This window comes from Salvelinus fontinalis, chromosome 33 (genome assembly GCF_029448725.1).
Source record: "Salvelinus fontinalis isolate EN_2023a chromosome 33, ASM2944872v1, whole genome shotgun sequence".
NCBI lineage: Eukaryota > Metazoa > Chordata > Actinopteri > Salmoniformes > Salmonidae > Salvelinus > Salvelinus fontinalis.
The window spans coordinates 40,889,089-40,909,520 of record NC_074697.1 but is presented as its reverse complement, the minus strand read 5'-3'; the positions used below and the strand labels follow the sequence as shown (position 1 = coordinate 40,909,520).

General features: G+C 42.8%; 2 protein-coding genes across 4 annotated transcripts; both read right to left on the bottom strand.

Moving 5' to 3' along the window:
* Window positions 1-5,440: 5,440 nt before the first annotated feature.
* Window positions 5,441-11,105, bottom strand: LOC129832290 (14-3-3 protein epsilon-like). 3 transcript variants are annotated; one of them, XM_055896236.1, is made up of 6 exons: window positions 10,869-11,105; window positions 9,449-9,648; window positions 9,085-9,191; window positions 8,537-8,743; window positions 8,257-8,393; window positions 5,441-6,459 (listed from the first exon to the last, which is right to left on the bottom strand). In XM_055896236.1, the coding sequence occupies exons 1-6, from the start codon at window positions 10,930-10,932 to the stop codon at window positions 6,407-6,409; spliced, it is 768 nt and encodes a 255-aa protein (XP_055752211.1). In that variant the 5' UTR covers window positions 10,933-11,105; the 3' UTR covers window positions 5,441-6,406. The 3 variants fall into 3 exon arrangements, with proteins under 3 accessions (XP_055752211.1, XP_055752210.1, XP_055752212.1); XM_055896235.1 differs by having other exon boundaries at window positions 5,441-6,462; window positions 10,869-11,104; XM_055896237.1 differs by lacking the exon at window positions 10,869-11,105 and adding an exon at window positions 10,016-10,746 and having other exon boundaries at window positions 5,441-6,462.
* Window positions 11,106-13,744: 2,639 nt separating this feature from the next.
* LOC129832289 (adapter molecule crk-like) lies at window positions 13,745-19,945 on the bottom strand. Its single transcript, XM_055896234.1, has 3 exons — window positions 19,401-19,945; window positions 18,476-19,038; window positions 13,745-16,872 (listed from the first exon to the last, which is right to left on the bottom strand). Exons 1-3 carry the CDS (start codon window positions 19,618-19,620, stop codon window positions 16,735-16,737), a joined length of 921 nt encoding a protein of 306 aa, XP_055752209.1. The 5' UTR covers window positions 19,621-19,945; the 3' UTR covers window positions 13,745-16,734.
* Between the last annotated feature and the right edge of the window lie 487 nt (window positions 19,946-20,432).

Genomic DNA, 20,432 nt, shown 5'->3' with positions numbered 1-20,432 from the left:
TCACAGAGACAAACTGATATCTTTCCGACAGGTAAGATCTAAACCAGGCCAGAACTTGTCCGTGTAGACCAATTTGGGTTTCCAGTCTCTCCAAAAGAATGTGGTGATTGATGGTGTCAAAGGCAGCACTAAGGTCTAGTAGCACGAGGACAGATGCAGAGCCTCGGTCTGACGCCATTAAAAGGTCATTTACCACCTTCACAAGTGCAGTCTCAGTGCTATGATGGGGTCTAAAACCAGACTGAAGCATTTCGTATACATTGTTTGTCTTCAGAAAGGCAGTGAGTTGCTGCGCAACAGCTTTTTCAAAAATTTTTGAGAGGAATGGAAGATTCGATATAGACCGATAGTTTTTTATATTTTCCGAGTCAAGGTTTGGCTTTTTCAAGAGAGGCTTTATCACTGCCACTTTTAGTGAGTTTGGTACACATCCGGTGGATAGAGAGCTGTTTATTATGTTCAACATAGGAGGGCCAAGCACAGGAAGCAGCTCCTTCAGCAGTTTAGTAGGAATAGGATCCAGTATGCAGCTTGAAGGTTTAGAGGCCATGATTATTTTCATCATTGTGTCAAGAGATATAGTACTAAAACACTTAAGTGTCTCTCCCGATCCCAGGCCCTCGCAGAGCTGTGCAGATCCAGGACAGCTAAGCCCTGGAGGAATACGCAGATTCAAAGAGGAGTCCGTAATTTGCTTTCTAATGGTCATGATCTTTTCCTCAAAGAAGTTCATGAATTTATTACTGCTGAAGTGAAAGCCATCCTCTCTTGGGGAATGCTGCTTTTTAGTTAGCTTTGCAACAGTATCAAAAAGAAATTTTGGATTGTTCTTATTTTCCTCGATTAAGTTGGAAAAGTAGGATGATCGAGCAGCAGTGAGGGCTCTTCGGTACTGCACGGTACTGTCTTTCCAAGCTAGTCGGAAGACTTCCAGTTTGGTGTGGCGCCATTTCCGTTCCAATTTCCTGGAAGCTTGCTTCAAAGCTCGGGTATTTTCTGTATACCAGGGAGCTAGTTTCTTATGACAAATGTTTTTCGTTTTTAGGGGTGCAACTGCATCTAGGGTATTGCGCAAGGTTAAATTGAGTTCCTCAGTTAAGTGGTTAACTGATTTTTGTCCTCTGACGTCCTTGGGTAGGCAGAAGGAGTCTGGAAGGGCATCAAGGAATTTTTGTGTTGTCTGAGAATTTATAGCACGACTTTTGATGCTCCTTGGTTGGGGTCTGAGCAGATTATTTGTTGCGATTGCAAACGTAATAAAATGGTGGTCCGATAGTCCAGGATTATGTGGAAAAACATTAAGATCTACAACATTTATTCCATGGGACAAAACTAGGTCCAGAGTATGACTGTGGCAGTGAGTAGGTCCAGAGACATGTTGGACAAAACCCACTGAGTCGATGATGGCTCCGAAAGACTTTTGGAGTGGGTCTGTGGACTTCTCCATGTGAATATTAAAATCACCAAAAATTAGAATATGATCTGCTATGACTACAAGGTCTGATAGGAATTCAGGAAACTCAGAGAGGAACGCTGTATATGGCCCAGGAGGCCTGTAAACAGTAGCTATAAAAAGTGATTGAGTAGGCTGCATAGATTTCATGACTAGAAGCTCAAAAGACGAAAACGCCATTTTTTTTTTTGTAAATTGAAATTTGCTATCGTAAATGTTAGCAACACCTCCGCCTTTGCGGGATGCACGGGGGATATGGTCACTAGTGTAACCAGGAGGTGAGGCCTCATTTAACACAGTAAATTCATCAGGCTTAAGCCATGTTTCAGTCAGGCCAATCACATCAAGATTATGATCAGTGATTAGTTCATCGACTATGACTGCCTTTGAAGTGAGGGATCTAACATTAAGTAACCCTATTTTGAGATGTGAGGTATCACGATCTCTTTCAATAATGGCAGGAATGGAGGAGGTCTTTATCCTAATAAGATTGCTAAGGCGAACACCGCCATGTTTAGTTTTGCCAAACCTAGATCGAGGCACAGACACAGTCTCAATGGGTATGGCTGAGCTGACTACACTGACAGTGCTATTGGCAGACTCCACTAAGCTGGCAGGTTGGCTAACAGCCTGCTGCCTGGCCTGCACCCTATTTCATTGTGGGGCTAAAGGAGTTAGAGCCCTATCTATGTTGGTAGATAAGATGAGAGCACCCCTCCAGGTAGGATGGAGTCCGTCACTCCTCAGCAGGTCAGGCTTGGTCCTGTTTGTGGGTGAGTCCCAGAAAGAGGGCCAATTATCTACAAATTCTATCTTTTGGGAGGGGCAGAAAACAGTTTTCAACCAGCGATTATACATTGAATACTAACTGAAGGGTTGGCACTGTCTTCAACAATCCTGACAGTCATATTCATCCAATAACAGAGGGGTAAACACCAACCAATGGATGCAAGGGTGTGTCCATCCAAGGAGATATGTCACTTTGACCTGCCAATGGACTTCAGACAGCTGGAGGGCGGGTTGGATGGATTTGCACCAGATCAATTTAGAATGTGAGATCTATCTTTCATTCATTTGGTGGAAGTGCAAAGACTTTGGAGGTCATTCTCTTGTGTCTTTCTGTGTGTCCCAGCCCGGCCTCTCTCCACAGGGCTATCTCCGCAGGTTTCTGTCAAGCGTGTAAGCGAAGAAGAAACCTCTACAGGAGAGTCTTTGAGAAGTTTGATACGGACAGGGATGGACTGCTTTCTCTCGAGGTAAATCCAAATCAAATGGCATCGTGTAACGTGGCTCCCCCCACCACAGTGGATGGTCTGAGAGGAACTCTCACCAGCAGGCACCGACCCAGCAGAAACAATTGTTAGACTGACTCGTTTAAGGATGAAATGTGAGAATCTAAATCCATTTCAAGTGTATAATCCTGTTACAAAAGAGTTGTGGACAAATCTATATCGAATCACAATTTACAGACCACGTACAATGGGCTGTGTCTCTTTGTACTGCAGGAAATTGAACGTGGCATATGTGACCTGCACATGGCAGATGTCACCTCTGGGCAGCTCCAGCGGCTGGTGGTATTGATTGAAAGCAGATGCAAAATCACACTTTGACTGTGTGTCATTCTGCGCGGCATGTGCCCTGTCTGAAAGATTATATCACTCTGCGTTAGTTGAAGTCAGTTTTGTGTGTGACACATGATAACCAACTGTCAAATTACAAAATAAATACACCGGGTGCATTCATATGAATGACATGAACTTGTTCACTTTCACATAAAAGAAACAATCAAGAAAAGACCAGCAAATATAAATACTTACATTCTTGGAATGTATCACTATTATGATCACTATTAACAGATTTAAATCAACACTTCAAATGAACACTGTTTAAATGAACACTTGAATTATCAACATGGGAAATACTGGAAATAATTTTGTTAGGAAAGACGACATGGAGGAATATTGTGAAATGGACCGTTTAGAAGAGGCAGACATTTCACCTCCAACGACTAGACTGTTGTTAATGATTTCAAGACTTAGATGTGTTCAAACAAACCTAGACCAGCACCTCAAAGGGATGTACTAGGCCAAGCAATCTCACGTACCAGACTTGATAGGGCTTTCTTTATAGACACTGTGGCTGTTGAGACTAGGGCCCCTGTAACATAGTTGGGGTCTTACAGTTACCTGTCACGGTGACAATTCATATAAGTGTTTGTAGGCTTATTTGTCCCCTTTCATTTTAATAAACGTGTCAAAGCCAACATTCTTGTAATGTGAGCCTACATACAGTGCGTTCGGAAAGTATTCAGACCCCTTGACTTTCCACATTTTGTTACTCTACAGCCTTATTCTAAAATGGATTAAATTGTTTTTTCCCCTTCTAATCAATCTACACACAATACCCCATAATGACAAAGCAAAAACAAGTTTAGAAATTATTCACATTTATTAAAAATACAGAACTGAAATATCACATTTACTTAAGTATTCAGACCCTTTACTCAGTACTTTGTTGAAGCACCTTTGGCAGAGACTACAGCCTCGCGTCTTCTTGGGTATGACGTTACAAGCTTGGCACACCTGTATTTGGGGAGTTTCTCCCATTCTTCACTGTAGATCCTCTCAAGCTCTGTCAGGTTGGATGGGGTGTGTCCCTGCACAGCTATCTCTCCAGAGATGTTAGATCGGATTCAAGTCCGGGCTCTGGCTGGGCCACTCAAAGACATTGAGAGACTTGCCCTGAAGCCACTTCTGTGTTGTCTTGGCTGTGTGCTTAGGGTTGTTGTCCTGTTGGAAGGTGAACCTTCGCCCCAGTCAGAGGTCCTGAGCATGTTTTCATCAAGGATCTGTCTGCACTTTGCTCCGTTCATCTTTCCCTCGATCCTGACTAGTCTCCCTGTTGCTGAAAAACTTCCCCACAGCATGATGCTGCTACCACCATGCTTCAACGTAGGGATGGTGTAAGGTTTCCTCCAGACATGATGCTTGGCATTCATCAATGTAACTGTGTTATTTGTCACACTGCTTTGCTTTATCTTGGCCAGGTCACAGTTGTAAATGAGAGATTGTTCTCAACTGGCCTACCTGGTTAAATAAAGGTGAAATAATAAAAATGTAATTAAAAAGAATTCAGGCAAAGGGTTCAATCTTGGTTTTGTCAGATCAAAGAATCTTGTTCTCATAGTCTGAGTCTAGGTGCCTTCCGTCTGGCCACTCTACCATAAAGGCCTCGACACAATCCTGTCTCGGAGCTCTACAGACAATTCCTTTGACCTCACGGCTTGGTTTTTACTCTGACATGCACTGTCAACTGTGGGACCTTATATAGACAGGTGTGTGCCTTTCCAGATCATGTCCAATCAACTGAATTTACAACAGGTATTTCTGGTCTTTTTCTTTTATACATTTGCAAAAATTTCTTAAAAGCTGTTTTCTCTTTGTCATTATGGGGTATTGTGTGTAGATTGATGAGGGATTTTTTTTATTTAATCAATTTCAGAATAAGGCTGTAACGTAACAAAATGCAGAAAAAGTCAAGGGGTCTGAATACTTTCCAAAAGCACTGTATTTCCCTGCCATACATGCTTAACTTGTATACAAGTATAACACTGTTTATGTATGACAACTGCTAGCAAATCAATGCAATTCATCATTACAAATGTTTTAACTTGACATCTTCAAAAGAAAGCTCTGATTAGAGATTTGGTGTAGGGGGCCAACCAACCATGAGCCCTGTGGTGGTTAGTAGCCTAGGGATGTTTCTCCAACCTTCCACCAGTGCTTCTCAAATGACCGGGACTTAACATGGCCCACTGAAAATAAATGGGCATACATCCAACAGGCAAGCTTCCATTTTGTGAGTCATTTCTAACTACGTTTAAAAACACCCAAATACCATGGCTTTACTCAGTTGCTTTTTGAAAAGTCAAAAATCAACACACATGAATTCATCGGCTGATGCAATCAACACCAATAGACATTTCGGTATGTTTAATTTAGATTGTTTAATGTTAATTCCATGCTGTGTTTCAGTAAGAACAATACAGATGCTCTGTGGCTCCAGTCAGATATCCAGTAGTACAAATTAGCTTTAAGTGACACAATGCAGCAAAAAGAAAAGGAAAACATTGAGCTATATAAAAGGAGGGGAAAGAGGCAGAAAAATAACGATTCATTTACTCATGCCGGCTTGAAATCATCTCTTCAGAACCCTGTCATCTTGGAACAGAAGCCAATCGAGAACTGTGTTAACGCGACAACGCTCCCTTGGATTTTTACAGCTACCAGCCACCATCTGAAATCAGCAAGTATTCGCAATACAGTATTTTAGCACAACGTACAATCCAAAACATTACAACAGAATCACTATGGTGTAAAAGCTAAGCATTTTGCTCCACGTGGATATCAAGAATTTTGCCACCTTCCTCTGATCAACTAAGTTAACGAAAGAGGACTTTGTTTAGACTTGCCCTTAAAAAGGTTTAATGATTTGCATCTCTTTCACTAACACAGAAATATTACAGCTCCCACAACTAATAGACATATCAGTAATAAAAGTTAATTTCTGTAATTACATTAAGAAAAAAAAATCTCAAAATACATCCAGCAACTGATAAAATATTGAGGAAAGAGCATAAACAAAACAAAATTAAAACAATACAATAATGAAAACAAAGATTTTTTTTCAGAACCGTGTGTACCAAGAAAAATAAAATAATCCAGGGACTCTTTGCCTTTCCAAAATTGTATTTATTGTCTCAATTAAGTGGTATTTATATTTGAATTGAATTAAAGGGAGAGAAAAAAACAAAAAAACAAATATTAACAATGACTGATCATCTCTAAGACCATGGGGCCAGAGAGCTGCTGAGAGCCGCAGTCACTTGGGCGTGGTGGCTACAGTTTCTTTGTTGGGGGGGGGGGGGGTGGGTCTCAAGTTGGCTGTAATGTCTCACTGGGGCTCATCCTCCACATCTTGCAGCGCCTCTTTGTTCTGTTCTTCACCTGCTTGAAAACAAGAGAAACAGACAGTGAGGGCTGGGCTTTCAGGTTATGTACACCAGAGACAACCCTCAGCCTAGGTGATCAGACTCAGTGCCCAAACATATTGAGATGCTGTGGAAGTACTGCATTACTCCTGTGCCAGTTTTAACCTACAGTCTCCAAAGTTACAGGTGAACAGGCCGAAGTGAGCCCAGCACTGGTTTCATTCAGTGTGTCAAACATCTTAGCACATGCAGTGAAACGTCAACCACCATCTACAACCTTGTAGGCCATATCAAAATAACTACTGTAGCGCTTCACTCAAATTAAAATGACATCTCTTTTAGTAATTAAAAACCCTTCAAATGAAACGTCCTATTATAGGCCCCACTTGACGACAACCTGACAGATGACTTCTGTTTACAATTGAGGAGCGTTTGATTTGTCAATTTCCCCATAGCCTACTCATCCCATGATTTATAAGCCATCTAGCTAACAGTGACATCTAATCTTTAAATCCCTCGACAGATCTGCCCAAGACTCACCTGCACCCCACTATTCTATTCCAACACAAGCCACTATATTGTACTGGCATTCCGTCGCTAGTGAGACAGCTGTCTAGTTTTGTCATGCTACAGGACACCAGGCAGACAGAATGACAGAGCAGAGCGATTATGGGACTGGATGTAGATGTATGTCACCCAGTCAAAGACAGACAGGATATCCCACACAGCCTCAACAATTGGTGCCATGCTGTTAGTCCTCCAGTCTCCACAATACACTCTTACAATAGCTCTTACAATAGCTACGGAAGAATCAAGCACTGTACGTCAACAGATCAGGCAACTACAGAGCGTCAGACTCCACACACAAACCCATGTTCTAACTTGGCGAGACACCTCGCAGCCCCACAGAGAAAGATAGTTATCGTGTACCTACAGAGCTGTCCTTTACCTGACCTAAAATGGCTCCAGCTGAAAGACGATACTCGCTCACCAGTATCAAAAACCCCAATAATCTGTCAGCTGTCTAAGACACGTGGAAATCATAACATGAAAAAGACAGTCGCTTCAGGTTACCTTCAAACTAAATGCATTACTGATACACCGGCGCTAAAATAAAATAAATCACTACGTAGAAAGACGTATTCATAAGACACACAGTGTGTGAACATACAACTTTCCCGACGACACAAACCAAATGGGTGAGTGGCATTGCAGTGAGTTAATAGTGAAGGGGGAAAGAACAAACGATTCAAACTAGGGCAGGGCAGAAAACACTTACAAAGTACAGATTAAGGGAAATGAACAGCTGTTTTGCTCCTTTAGGACTCTACACAGATGGAACGAGAGAGGAGAGAGGAGTTGGACGTTAAGATGAAGGTTAAAGAAGCTACAGCGCTAGAGCGCAGAGAGAGGGGGGGGGGGGGGGGCACTAAGCAATGCAGAAGGACCTGAAAGGTTGAAAGGCACAAGGTTGGGTTAGAGACGGATGGAGAAGGGAGACGTTAAGAGTTTGTGTAATGATCCACGACAGCAGCTCTGAAAAGAGCTGAATTACCAACAGCACACACCTATAGGAAACACAGTGCTACTCTTTTCTGGTAGGATAGCATCCGTTCACAAACATCGTTATGGGCATACTAAAAAAATTAATAGCAGCGGCAAACTGCTGTAATATTGTAAGTATACCTCAGACTGGAAGAAATGAAGGAATTGAGCATGTCCACTCAAACAGCAATTTCTCCATTAAAAACATTACCAACTTCCTCCATGCATTGGAAAAACCCCAGGTGGGTGAGCTCTCACTCACGCTTACCATCTCCCTGCATGTCTGAAGTCCATAGTGTCAGGTTGTCGCGTAACAACTGCATGATTAGTGTGGAGTCCTTGTAGCTCTCTTCGCTCAGCGTGTCCAGCTCTGCGATGGCGTCATCGAACGCAGCCTTCGCCAACCTGCAGTACAAACACCGGTCTTATGTCGCACTCGTATCAGGGGAATAAGTCACCTTATTGACTCGTTTGAGCACACATGATCAACAGCCAAATTAGAGCTCTAAATTAGAAGTCTATCGAGGAGAGCCGTGCGAGGTACTTGCCTGCATGCGCGGTCGGGTGAATTGAGGATTTCATAGTAAAATACGGAGAAGTTAAGCGCGAGGCCTAGGCGAATGGGGTGTGTAGGTGGCAGTTCGATCATGGCGATGTCGCTAGCAGCTTTGTAGGCGACCAAACTGTTCTCCGCAGCCTCCTTCCGGTCGTTCCCGGTGGCAAACTCAGCGAGATACCTGTGGTAATCGCCTTTCCTGAGGGAAGAGCAAGACGGAGAAGAATCAGTGGGCCATCATGGTGTAAAAGATACAAAGGCTCCGTGAAAACATGGGTCCTAGTGAAAAACAACTATGTTCCCAACTCAGGGCCGTGACCAAGACAACCTAAAACATCTAGGGGATAGGTCCGTTTCAATGATCAACAAATGGAGGATAAATGTCAGAAAAGCAGGAAGAACCACAATCACTGTTCTATGCTTTATTCTAAAGCCATTAAAGTTGTGGAATACTGTTTTAATCCAGTTGTTAAAAAAACAACAATAACCATCTATCAAGCATCTATTCCCAAACAACACATCGACAACAGAAGCTCGTACATTTTGTAGTAGAAGACCTTGGACTCTCCCGTGTTAGCAGCGGGAATAAGGTGCTTGTCCAATACATCAAGAATGTCATTACAGATAGACTTCAGCTCATTCTCAACCTGCAGGAGAAAAAAAAAATTCTCTCAACGAATGACCAGCCACTGGCACAATGTTAGTCACAACAAGCAACAATATAAATGGTATCATTCAGGTGAATTAGCCTAAATTATTTTATAATGTTCAACATTTTCTCTAGTGGAAACGCTACCATATTGCTTTAAGAGGGCTGCAGCTCAAATGCCTCTCTCATCATGTCAGATCTCTCTCGCACTACACTAATGCACTCAGAATGACTCATCCTTCTGGGCTTACTCACCGTTTGCCTGTATTCCCGGATCATTTTCAATTTGTCTTCTCCGCCCTTGTTTTCTTCCCTTTGTTCAATACTGCTGATTATCCTCCATGATGCTCTCCTCGCCCCAATAACATTTTTGTAGGCCACTGATAGTAGGTTTCGCTCCTCGACTGTTAGTTCCACATCCAACCCGGCCACTCTCTTCATGGACTCCACCATTTCTGTGGGGTGCAGAGAGGAAGTCATAAGTAATTGGTGCTGAAAGATCAGATCCAAAATAAAACTAGGGGACAACATTTGATGACTTCACATTACATATCTTTCTTCCCCTTTTCTTATGTACAGATTAGAATTTCTCTATTCACAAAGTGTCTCAGAGTAGGTGTGCTAATCAATTTAGCATAATCGACCATAATGAATATGATTTTAAGGACAGGTGAGACCTGATCCTAGCTCGGCATGCCTACTCTGATGTGCTTTATGAATACAGGTTCTTGATAACACAATCTTGGAAGGTAGTATCTGCTACAAAATGTAGGCTTACATTTTGCAAGAACACACACCCAGTGACAAGGTACATAATCATACCTTTAAGAAACCGGTAGTTACATCAATGTCAAGAATGAGAGCGACATGTCTGAAGAATCGCGTTTGATTTGGGGGTGAAATAAAGCTGGTTTTATTTCGGGGTAAATCAAAGTTACATGTGACCAGGGTTCCATAATCTGACAGACATGATCATGCCCTGTACTCACACAACTAAAAACAGCTTCATGACAATTGACATGCATGTTCTCTCACTGACTAACTTAACTACGTCAAAATTGCTTATCATTGGGGGTAGGTTTTATTTAAGTTCAGTCTTCGATACGTCACACCCAGATAGCAGGCTATGGCTAACGTTGGACCACGAGAATGTTAGTAAACGTGGGTATTTGGCTGGCCAACATATTTACATAGTTATCTAATGTTAGATTGTAGCTAGTAATGTAGCATAAACTTAAATTGGCTGACATTGTTTGGGAAAAGTAATCCCCACATAGGCACTGTAGTACATCTAACGTTAGTTTGGTAACGCGTTAGCTAGCTACCACCCCCACTTGCTTACTAGCTACCTAGCTCTCGCACCATCAATAATCCGCCATTTTGTATTCTCTTTAAAATTATCGATATCTTTGAACAAATCTGGACAGTTAAGTAGCTATCGTATTGGCTAATTAATGCTAGTTACACGGCTACCTAGTTAAGCCAATGCGTTAGCTCAGGCTAACTAGCTAGCTAACGTTAGCGCACTGACATCACCATCCTCGCCCCTGCAAGAGGGAGGAGGGTGAGTGAGTGCAAGTGTTAGCTATGTTGGAAGCTACTAACGCTAGCTAGCTGGGGGGAAAAACAGCGGCGAACATGTCCCCCCATCGAATAATACAATTGTATCTCTTACCGTCATATCTTTCCGCCTGCTCGGCGAGTTTTGCCTGATATACTAAATCCTCCCTATCGCCCATTTTGTTGCGAGTGGCGAAGTTTAGTTAAACTGACAAATTGGTAAAAATGCTCGACAGTAGCAGCTAGTAGGTCAATCTGTCGGCGGGTCCTGGGAAATCAACGGATAGATCAGTGGCGTTTCCACCCCACCGGTTGTACTGGAGTAAAAAAAAATGGCGAAAATCTCAATCCGGGAACCTATCACCCCCCACTGAGGATCACCCCTTCCTCATAAAACCCCCTCCCATTCTTGCACGGCATGGCAACCAGTGACTCGGGATTCCAAACATTTACACCCACAGTATTATTATCATGGTGAGCATTATCAAACACAAAAAATGTAAGCTTGATAAGGCTTTCTCAATCTTCTTATCAAGAACACCTGTAAAATGGTATGGAATCAGCTTGATTCTTTTTTCAGTGGTATTGTTAACAAACACGCCCCCATAAATAAAATGAGAATTAAAAACAGGTTCAGTCCCTTGATCTTACAAGAGTCCCTCCACCTTAAGAATTGCATTTGGCGAAAGGCTCGGCACACGCATACTCAAGCTGACTGGCTATCGTTCAGGCAAATGAGAAATAAGTGCACTCAGGCTATCCGGAAGGCCAGAGTTAGTTACTTTAAGGAGCAGTTCTCTCTCTGTGGGTCTAACCCCAAGAAGTTCTGGAAAACAGTTAAAGACCTGGAGAATAAACTCTCCTCCTCACAGCTGCCCATGTTCCTAAATGTTGATGATGTGGTTGTTGCTGACAGGAAGTACATGGCTGAGCTCTTTAATCACCACTGCATTAAGTCAGGATTCCTATCTGACTCTGCCTCTTTGCCCGTCCAACATTTCCTCATCTTCCACCCCTTCTAATGCGACTATCCCCGATGCTTCTCCTTTTCCCCCTGCCCCGCTACACAGTTTCTCCCTGCAGGCAGTCACTGAGTCCGAGGCGCTAAAGGAGCTCCTTAAACTTGACCCCCAAAAAACATCTGGGTCAAATGGTTTAGACCCTTGCTTCTTTAAGGTTGCTGCCAAATCTTTGAGATTTGCCAAGCCTATCTCCAACCTTTTTAACCTGTCTCTCCTTTCTGGGGAGGTTCCCATTGCTTAGAAGGCATGTCAATAATCAACTGACTGGCTTTCTTGATGTCTATAGTATACTCTCGGGTATGCAATCTGGTTTCTGCTCAGGTTATGTATGCGTCACTGCAATCTTAAAGTTCCTCAATGATGTCACCATTGCTCTGGATTCTAAGCAATATTGTGCTGCTATATTTATTGACTTGGCCAAAGCTTTTGATACGGTAGACCATTCCATTCTTGTGGGCCAGCTAAGTAGTATTGGTGTCTCTGAGGGGTCTTTGGCCTGGTTTGCTAACTACCTCTCTTAAAGAGTGCAGTGTATCACATCAGAAAATCTGCTGCCTCAGCCACTGCCTGTCACCAAGGGAGTACCCCTAGGCTCAATCCTAGGCCCCAAGCTCTTCTCAATTTACATAAACATAGCTCAGGCAGCAGGAGCTCACTCATCCATTTATATGCAGATGATAGTCTTATACTCAGCTGACCCCTCCCTGAATTTTGAGTTAAATGCTCTACAACAAAGCTTTCTTAGTGTCCAACAAGCTTTCTCTACCCTTTAACTGGTTCTGAACACCTCCAAAACAAAGATCATGTGGTTTGGTAAGAATAATGCCCCTCTTTACTACCTCTGAGGGTTTAGAGCTTGAGGTAGTCACCTCATACAAGTAATTGGGAGTATGGCTAGAAGGTGCACTGTCCTTCTCTCAGCACATATCAAAGCTGCAGGCTAAGGTTAAATCTAGACTTGGTTTAATTGTAACCGCTCCTCTTTCACCCCAGCTGCCAAACTAACCCTGATTCAGATGACCATCCGACCCATGCTAGATTACAGAATCATAATTTATAGATCGGCAGGTGCTCTCGAGCGGCTAGATGTTCTTTACCTTTCAGCCATCAGATTTGCCACCAATGCTCCTTATAGTACAGACCACTGCACTCTATTCTCCTCTGTAAACTGGTATCTCTTTATTCCCGTTGCAAGACCCACTGGTTGATGCTTATTTATAAAACCCTCTTAGGCCTCACTACCCCCCTATCTGAGATATCTACTGCAGCCCTCATCCTCCATATACAAAACCTGTTGTGCTGTTAAAGGTCCCCAAAGTACACACATCCCTGGGTCGCTCCTTTTTCAGTTCGCTGCAGCTAGCGACTGGAATGAGCTGCAACAAACACTCAAACTGGACAGTTTCTCAATCTCTTCATTTAAAGACAATCATGGACACTCTTACTGACAGTTGTGGCTGCTTTGTGTGATGTATTGTAGTCTCTACCTTCTTGACCTTTGTGCTGTTGATTGTGCCCAATAATGTTTGTACCATGCTTTGTGCTGCTACCATGTTGTTATGTTGTGTTGCTACCATGCTTTGTCGTCATGTGTTGCTGCCTTGCTATGTTGTCGTCTTAGGTGTCTCTATGTAGTGTTTGTTGACCCGTTGTGATGTATGTTTTGTCCTATATTTCTTAATCCCAGGCCCCCGTCCCCACAGGAGGCCTTTTGGTAGGCCGTCATTGTAAATAAGATTTTATTCTTAACTGACTTGCCTAGTTAAATAAAAAGTCAAATAAAACACGTGAAACAGGCTGGCTGTGACATCTTTAACAAGTCTGGGACCAAGTTTTAGTAAAAAGGCCTGTAATAATAATCAGCTGTCTTGATATTTAAATACAAATAAACACACCAGTAGGACAACTGGCTTTTTGTTGGTCTATGTTGTTATGCATGACAAGTGAGCCAAATGATGAAAAAAGGCAGTGCAGTTTGATCTCACCAATTTATGACAATCAACAAGATTGCTAGGGTACATTCTTTTCATTTGCCAATCCTTTGACTTTATTTACTATGTATATCTTAACACATTACATGCTACAGAAAATAAAAAGGTAATTTCAATTGTCTTAAAAGAATATAGTGTTATAATACAATGGCACATTTTGATATCACAATTTCCATTTGCGGTTGCCAACCAAGCCCCATTATGACAGGTAATGACTTACACAGGGTTACAAAAATACAATACTTTAAAATAGTTATAGGCATTAAAATAAGAGCATATTACATAAGCAACAGGCATGCACTGAGAAAATGAATGGAAAAAGCAGACATGATTTAACAAACGTTAATACTGGAGTAGCTGATTACAAAAGGAACTAACTGTAATCACTTACATTACCAGCAAAAATATTGTAACCATCTTACAAAAAGTCTTGAAAAACTAGATGATTGCTTCTTGGATTACTTTTAAATTCAGAAAGGATGTTTGCAACAAACAAAAAAATACATTATGACACCTTTCTGTTTTCTCAATGACATTCAATTCCGCATTGGAAAAAGGGGCAAGTTTAAGGCTGTTCCACCTGAGCGAGTCTGACCACAAGTCAGAGACCACTATGACGACACACCAAATGCATTTGATGGTTCCTTTTTATCTGCTTCTAATGCTTATAAATGGGAAAGTACTCCAAAAGTAACTGAAAGTAATCAGATCATGTTACTGAGTTTGAGTCATCCAAAAGATATTTCTGACTACAATTTGACAGGTAACTAGTAACTAACTGATTACATCTAGAAAGTAACCTACCCAACCCTGCCCATAAACATAGATTGTGGCATAAATTGGCAAAACAAGTTTGTCAGGTGGCCCAAAAGCTACAATTACACAAAGAAATGGTACAGGTTTGTGGGCAATGGGAAAACCCCTTATGTTTGCGGACAATCCAATCGTTAAAAGGTTATATATTCTATTCATCTGGACTTTGCAGCATCAACTACCCAGAACCTACATCTAAGGCCAGCACCCAGTGTATTTTTGACGAGGTAATTCATCATTGGAGTTTAACTCGTATTACCATAATCATTTCTGTACACATCACACCCTGATAATGCGGTTAGATTTTTCACAGCTGCTTTTTTGGGGGCTAAATTACCTTCATTATATATTTTTAAAAGCCACAGACAATGAACACAGCAGAAATTACATATTGGCACAATAAAGGCAAGAAAAGGGAGGGGTCAGAACTGATAAGTAATTGTAATTTTTGGTTTTTGCTACAAGTGCATTCTGAAAAAACAAAAACACCTATAGCAACCTCAACACAGAATACTGTATTGATCAACATGGGCTAAGGCTCAAAGAGGCAGCCTAGCACTTAGGTTCTCCCAGAACCTCTCTGCCTAATGCTGTTGCAGTGCACCCTAGTGGCCAGTTCTACAGAGGACAAGATCATCAATTTCTCAATTCACCTCCGCCTAAATCTGTGGGAAAGCACTCTAGGAGGTGAAGTTATCCAAGTGAATTTCAGGGGCACATTAATTGGGGTGCAAAGTGTAAGAACGGTCAGATACAGGTTTAATTCATAGTGGAACAGAGATACTCATCTGCTGTTCACAGTAAACTACTTACATCTGTAACATTTGTGATGCTGTGCCAGGGTGCAAACGTTGTCCTATTTCTACATAATAGGGATGGAAAGATTGTCATGTGTCAACAGGTGGACTAAACTGTGATCTCTTATCAACAAAGAACAACACTCAAAAGTTGACAATCTTAGCAATAGTATGGTGGTTTGTGGATACATGCAAATTAAAAATGTTTTTTTTTGCTCGCTCTATTACACTAATGAATACGGACATACATCAATTCTCAAAATAGTGGATGACTGGAATCTAGAACTGAAAGGTGAGAACAGTCAGTGTCACTGCCTTGACCTCGTAACCAATGTGTACAGAAGAACAAGTAGATACTACCGTAAACAGTTTTGAATCTTGCAAGGAGAAAGCCAACTCATACTAATATTGACCTTAAAACAACCTTTTCATACGAGTTAACAGTCTATCTTTGGCTATGGTATTATACGATATGGCAGAACATTTACGCGACCCTGGCTGATCATACACAAAAAGGCATCTCCACTGTTAAGAACAAGGTGAAAAGTTAACAGTGTAAAAAATACAAAAATATGATGTTTCAGTGATTTGGAGTAGGAGTGGAGCAGACAAAGACTTTTTAAAAAGAACACAGACAAGCAATGCAGGACAGACAAACAAATAAGACAGAGATTTAGCGCCTGACAATACCATAAGCAGACAACGTAGCCAACACATTTAATGAAATCTCCGCAATAGTGGTGGACTGGCAATGTTACTTCTCAGAAAAACAACGCAGAAAAATTAAAAACACGATTTTAGCATGTAACGGTCATCAACAATTTCATAATGATATGTTCTTTTTTTTCTTCTTACAAAAGACTACTAGTTACTTGGTCGTGGACTTGTAGCGAGGATGATAGTTTTGGGTACAATGTAGTGTTATCCTAACGGCTCTCCTTGACAGTCAGAGAAAGTGTTTCTCCGTGGGTCTCTGTGTGTACGATTCCAGTCCAAGAGAGCATTTCTACCTTGCTTTCCCTCTCCCTGAATAGCTGTCCACACACTCCCCCTCTTCCTCTTGGTAACACACAGTCACTGTCCTCGTCCCCATCAGACAAGGCCTGAGTCTTTCTTTAGAAGGGGTATGTGTGTGGGTGTTTTGATAGAGCTGGCCATGGTGCGGAAGTGGTATAAATACTGGTGTTGTGAGTGAAGATGACACAGCGTAATGATTATCTAACGGAACCAACTGAGGAAGAGGTCATGAGGAGGCTGCTGATTGGCACAGGGGCGATGGTGGCAGGAGAGGGAGTGGGTGTGTGTATTTAAGGGCAGGGTAAGGGATAGGAGGAGCCCAAGGAGCCCAGTGTCCACTCTCAGCTCACCTCGTCCTCGGGGTTATTATGGTCCAGCAGCTTAACGTGGGTGAAGGGGAAGTGGCCGCGCTTGCCCTTGCACTCGCCCTCCCACTGGCCGTTCACGTTGATCTTTGTCACCTTCACCATGTCGCCCACCTGTTGGAGGAGAAGGACTCGTCAAACAGACAGACCTAGGTCATGTTCATTACGGCACGCAACAAGAAAACACTTCCAAACGATTTTCAAAGGAACACAAAAATGGTCATTTCTTACTGGACAAGTCCAGGGAGACGCTCGCCGTTTCAGTCCGCTTGATGCCCAACGAACACGGTGTTCACCCTGTAATGACCTTGTTGCAGTAGTTGCAGCAAGATAGCCACTTGTGAAACTTTGTGTCTTTGTATCGTAGCGGTTCATTTGGCCTCGCAAACACAAATCACAATGCAACTAAACACAAACCAGTACTGCAGAGGTCCATTTGCCGGTTCACCCTGTCGGCCTCTTCATTACAGGTGGACCATTCTTCTAAAGAGAGTGAAGTACTCTCATCGACTAAGATGTGACCAGGAAGTGTGTGCAGGGGGCTAATCATTAAACCTATATACCTCCTGAGTCATACCACTGGCAAACACCTTCATAGAAGGTAAATATCCCGTTGGAGATTATCTGAGCGCAGTGCTGGCTGACTCTTGGGTGAATAGAAAATCTAAACTCTCTGGGACCCAAAAGTATATTAAAGTTTGGCAAAAAGTCTTTGACATTACTTTTTGTCCTTGTAAGCATGTAGCCGGACACTTTGGTATTTCAAAAGACAGAGGCAAAACAGACTACTTCCACCCGGTAGCCGATTCCGTCAAGACAGAAAGTGAACATCATGTGTCTGTTTCACTGTTCTTTCTTCCCTCTCTCCGAGCAGGTAAAAAAGAGGAGAGAGGGGAGCAGCTGAGACTGCTGGCTTGTCGCCCAGAGGCCGCTCTGGCTCAGAGTAATGTCATTAGAGAAATGAAAGGAAATGTTCCTCTACACAAAGTATTTCCTTCCCACAACGAACTTCGCTTTGGAAGCCCTCTTTCCCCTTCCGGACAGTTAGTTGAGACAGTCAGAGAGGGAGCCTCTGGCAGCATTCTCTAATGAACTTCAGAGCAGTTCGCTATCGATTTCACTGACTGACCACCACCCTCCATAGACTGGTTCGTATTCATTAGGGCACACCCGTAGCAAAACGTTTTACAATGGAAAAAGAAAACAAGCATTGCTTATTGGACAAGATCAGGGAAGTCCCTCCCGGTTTTAGTCTGTTTTCTTCTGTTTGGTGACTAATGGACATGAACCAGACTACCTTGTTTTAACAAGTCTAGTGGCTGGGACACTGAGGGGCATGCAACTGGTTAAGAAGCTGAGGAGGAAGTCACAGACAACGAGTCACAGAGGCCGCATACCAACGCCTTCATTCCTTCCAGCAGTGAGCGGAAATGGAAGACATAACTTGGAATGACCCACTGGGAGGGAACCTAGGGACTTCTGTAGATTATGACTTCACAGAAGGCATAATAAAAAGGTAATTTGATTCCCTGGCCTCAATCTTGACATAATGCCAAAGGAAATCTATGTTTTACAAGACCAATAATGATTAGCCTCATTGCACTGAAGGCTGTGGACAAAGGAAAATCCATGACAAACTGAGGAGGATCAAAGAATCTGACAGAGGGATGATGAAAAAAGGGAAAGACGAGACAAGAGAACACAGCTAGGGAGTTACCTCTAAGGCAAGGGCGGTCTTGTCGTAGGCATTGGGCACCCTCTTCTGGATGGCCCTGGCAAAGACGGGTCCGTTCTGCAGGTTGGGCAGAGGTGTGGGCTGGGCATACTGGCTCGGGTCTAGCAGAGGAGGGCCCTGAACACTGGAGCCATCTACCGAGCCCACCCCACCGGGACCCCCTGCTCCAGGGCCCCCCGAGGTGGGAGAGGCCGGTCGGTACCTCTCCACGTAGGGCACAGGTATCATCCCGGCACGCCCCTCTAAATTCTGGGCATTCCACCACTGCTCCTCAGGCTTCTCCAGAACCCGCAGGATGTCACCCTTTCTGAAAGGAAGGTCCTCATCGTCGTTGCCTGGGAAATCAAAGACGGCACGGACAAACTCGTCTTCCAGCCGCTGCGGCGGGCCTCCAGCACCTGCGCTGACCAAGAAAGAGTGTTTGGCCTTGTTGATGGGCTCTATGAGAGTGGTGGTGTCCAGGTAGTGGATCTTGTAGAACTCTAGCAGGGAATGGAGGGCATCAAACTCCTGGTCCCCTATGCGGAACTGTGGAGGCGTTAGGCCTGAGAAAGGAGGGTGGGGAAAGAGGGATGAGTAGAAAAGAACAACAGAAACCATTTCACTGGACCAAAGGTATTAGGCCTTATTCATTGGCATGTGAATTACCACATTTATGGCCCATAAAAGGCAGTCAACTAGATATTTGACGTCTGGTTAATCCAAACGTCACTGTTTGGTTGATTCACGTGTAGTAAGTTTATCTAAAGTTATGTTCCAAATAAAGCAAAATCAACGTGTCTTGCTGGATTCATCTTTTATCATTGGGTTGCATGCGTTATTGTACATCCCGTGGCAATGAAGTCCTACAAGGACGGATACCCTGGGGGCTTCTTTATTCTGCAGCCCCAAAACATGTCTCTCTTACCTGCGCCAGACTGCCGGTTGTTGCTGATGCTGTTGATTATGTAATGCGAGACTTTGGAATTCTCTGAAACGGACAGGACGTAGTCGCCTGGACTTGTAATTGAGTCTCTCACCAAAAACACTCCGTGTCTCTGTCCTTGTAAAAGTGAAACTGCCTCCTGTCTACTTAATCTTCCCCAGTACCAACTTGCACGGTCCTCTGCGTCAAAATTTCCGGCCATGACTCCCACTCCAAAGCCGAGGCTTCACGGGCCTTCCCTTTGCCTCCCCTTATCCACAAACAGCATTCAACTCATACAAAAACTTTAGCGCGGAGAACACGTTTGGAAAATAGGCGACATTCGCAACTTGCTTATGCCCATCAATTTAAAATCCACAAGCCGGTCCTCGTACAAAACGTGTCTGATCGCCTGATTAAAATTATATGTCGATTATAACTTACCCAACCCAGTTGTAAAACAATACAAATTTGAATAAAACCTTGTAACTTGCCACAAGTAACTTCAAAAAATGAAATGGCGGATCCGGGGAAACAAAACTGACCCCATCAGCCGGATATGACGTCTATATAAATTACGTAGCAATGTGTCAGATGAGGGTGTCCATGTTGATAAGGTCAAACATGACCTTATTTTTGATAGGATATGAGATAATAATAATAACAGTATACATTATATTAATTAATCCAAGATTATCTAATTTGTGGTCTATTTGATGGCCCATAAATCCAAAATATGATGTGCTTTAGGCCTGAAGGCCACTGATTTGGGCAATTATGCCCGACTACATTTATTTATACAGGTTAGTCAATCAAGAACAAGTTCTTATTTACAATGACGAACTGTCAGGGTGCGGGCGCAGCACATATAACACACAAGTAGGTAAAACAATATCATACAAACAACAGTCAAAATACACATAATGCACAGTCAGTAAAACATTCAGCAATAGCCAGCATTTAAGAGGCAGGGGGGAAACACATGCAGTTATCAGTTAAAGCTGCATTATGTAACTTTTTGGTTGACCAAACCAA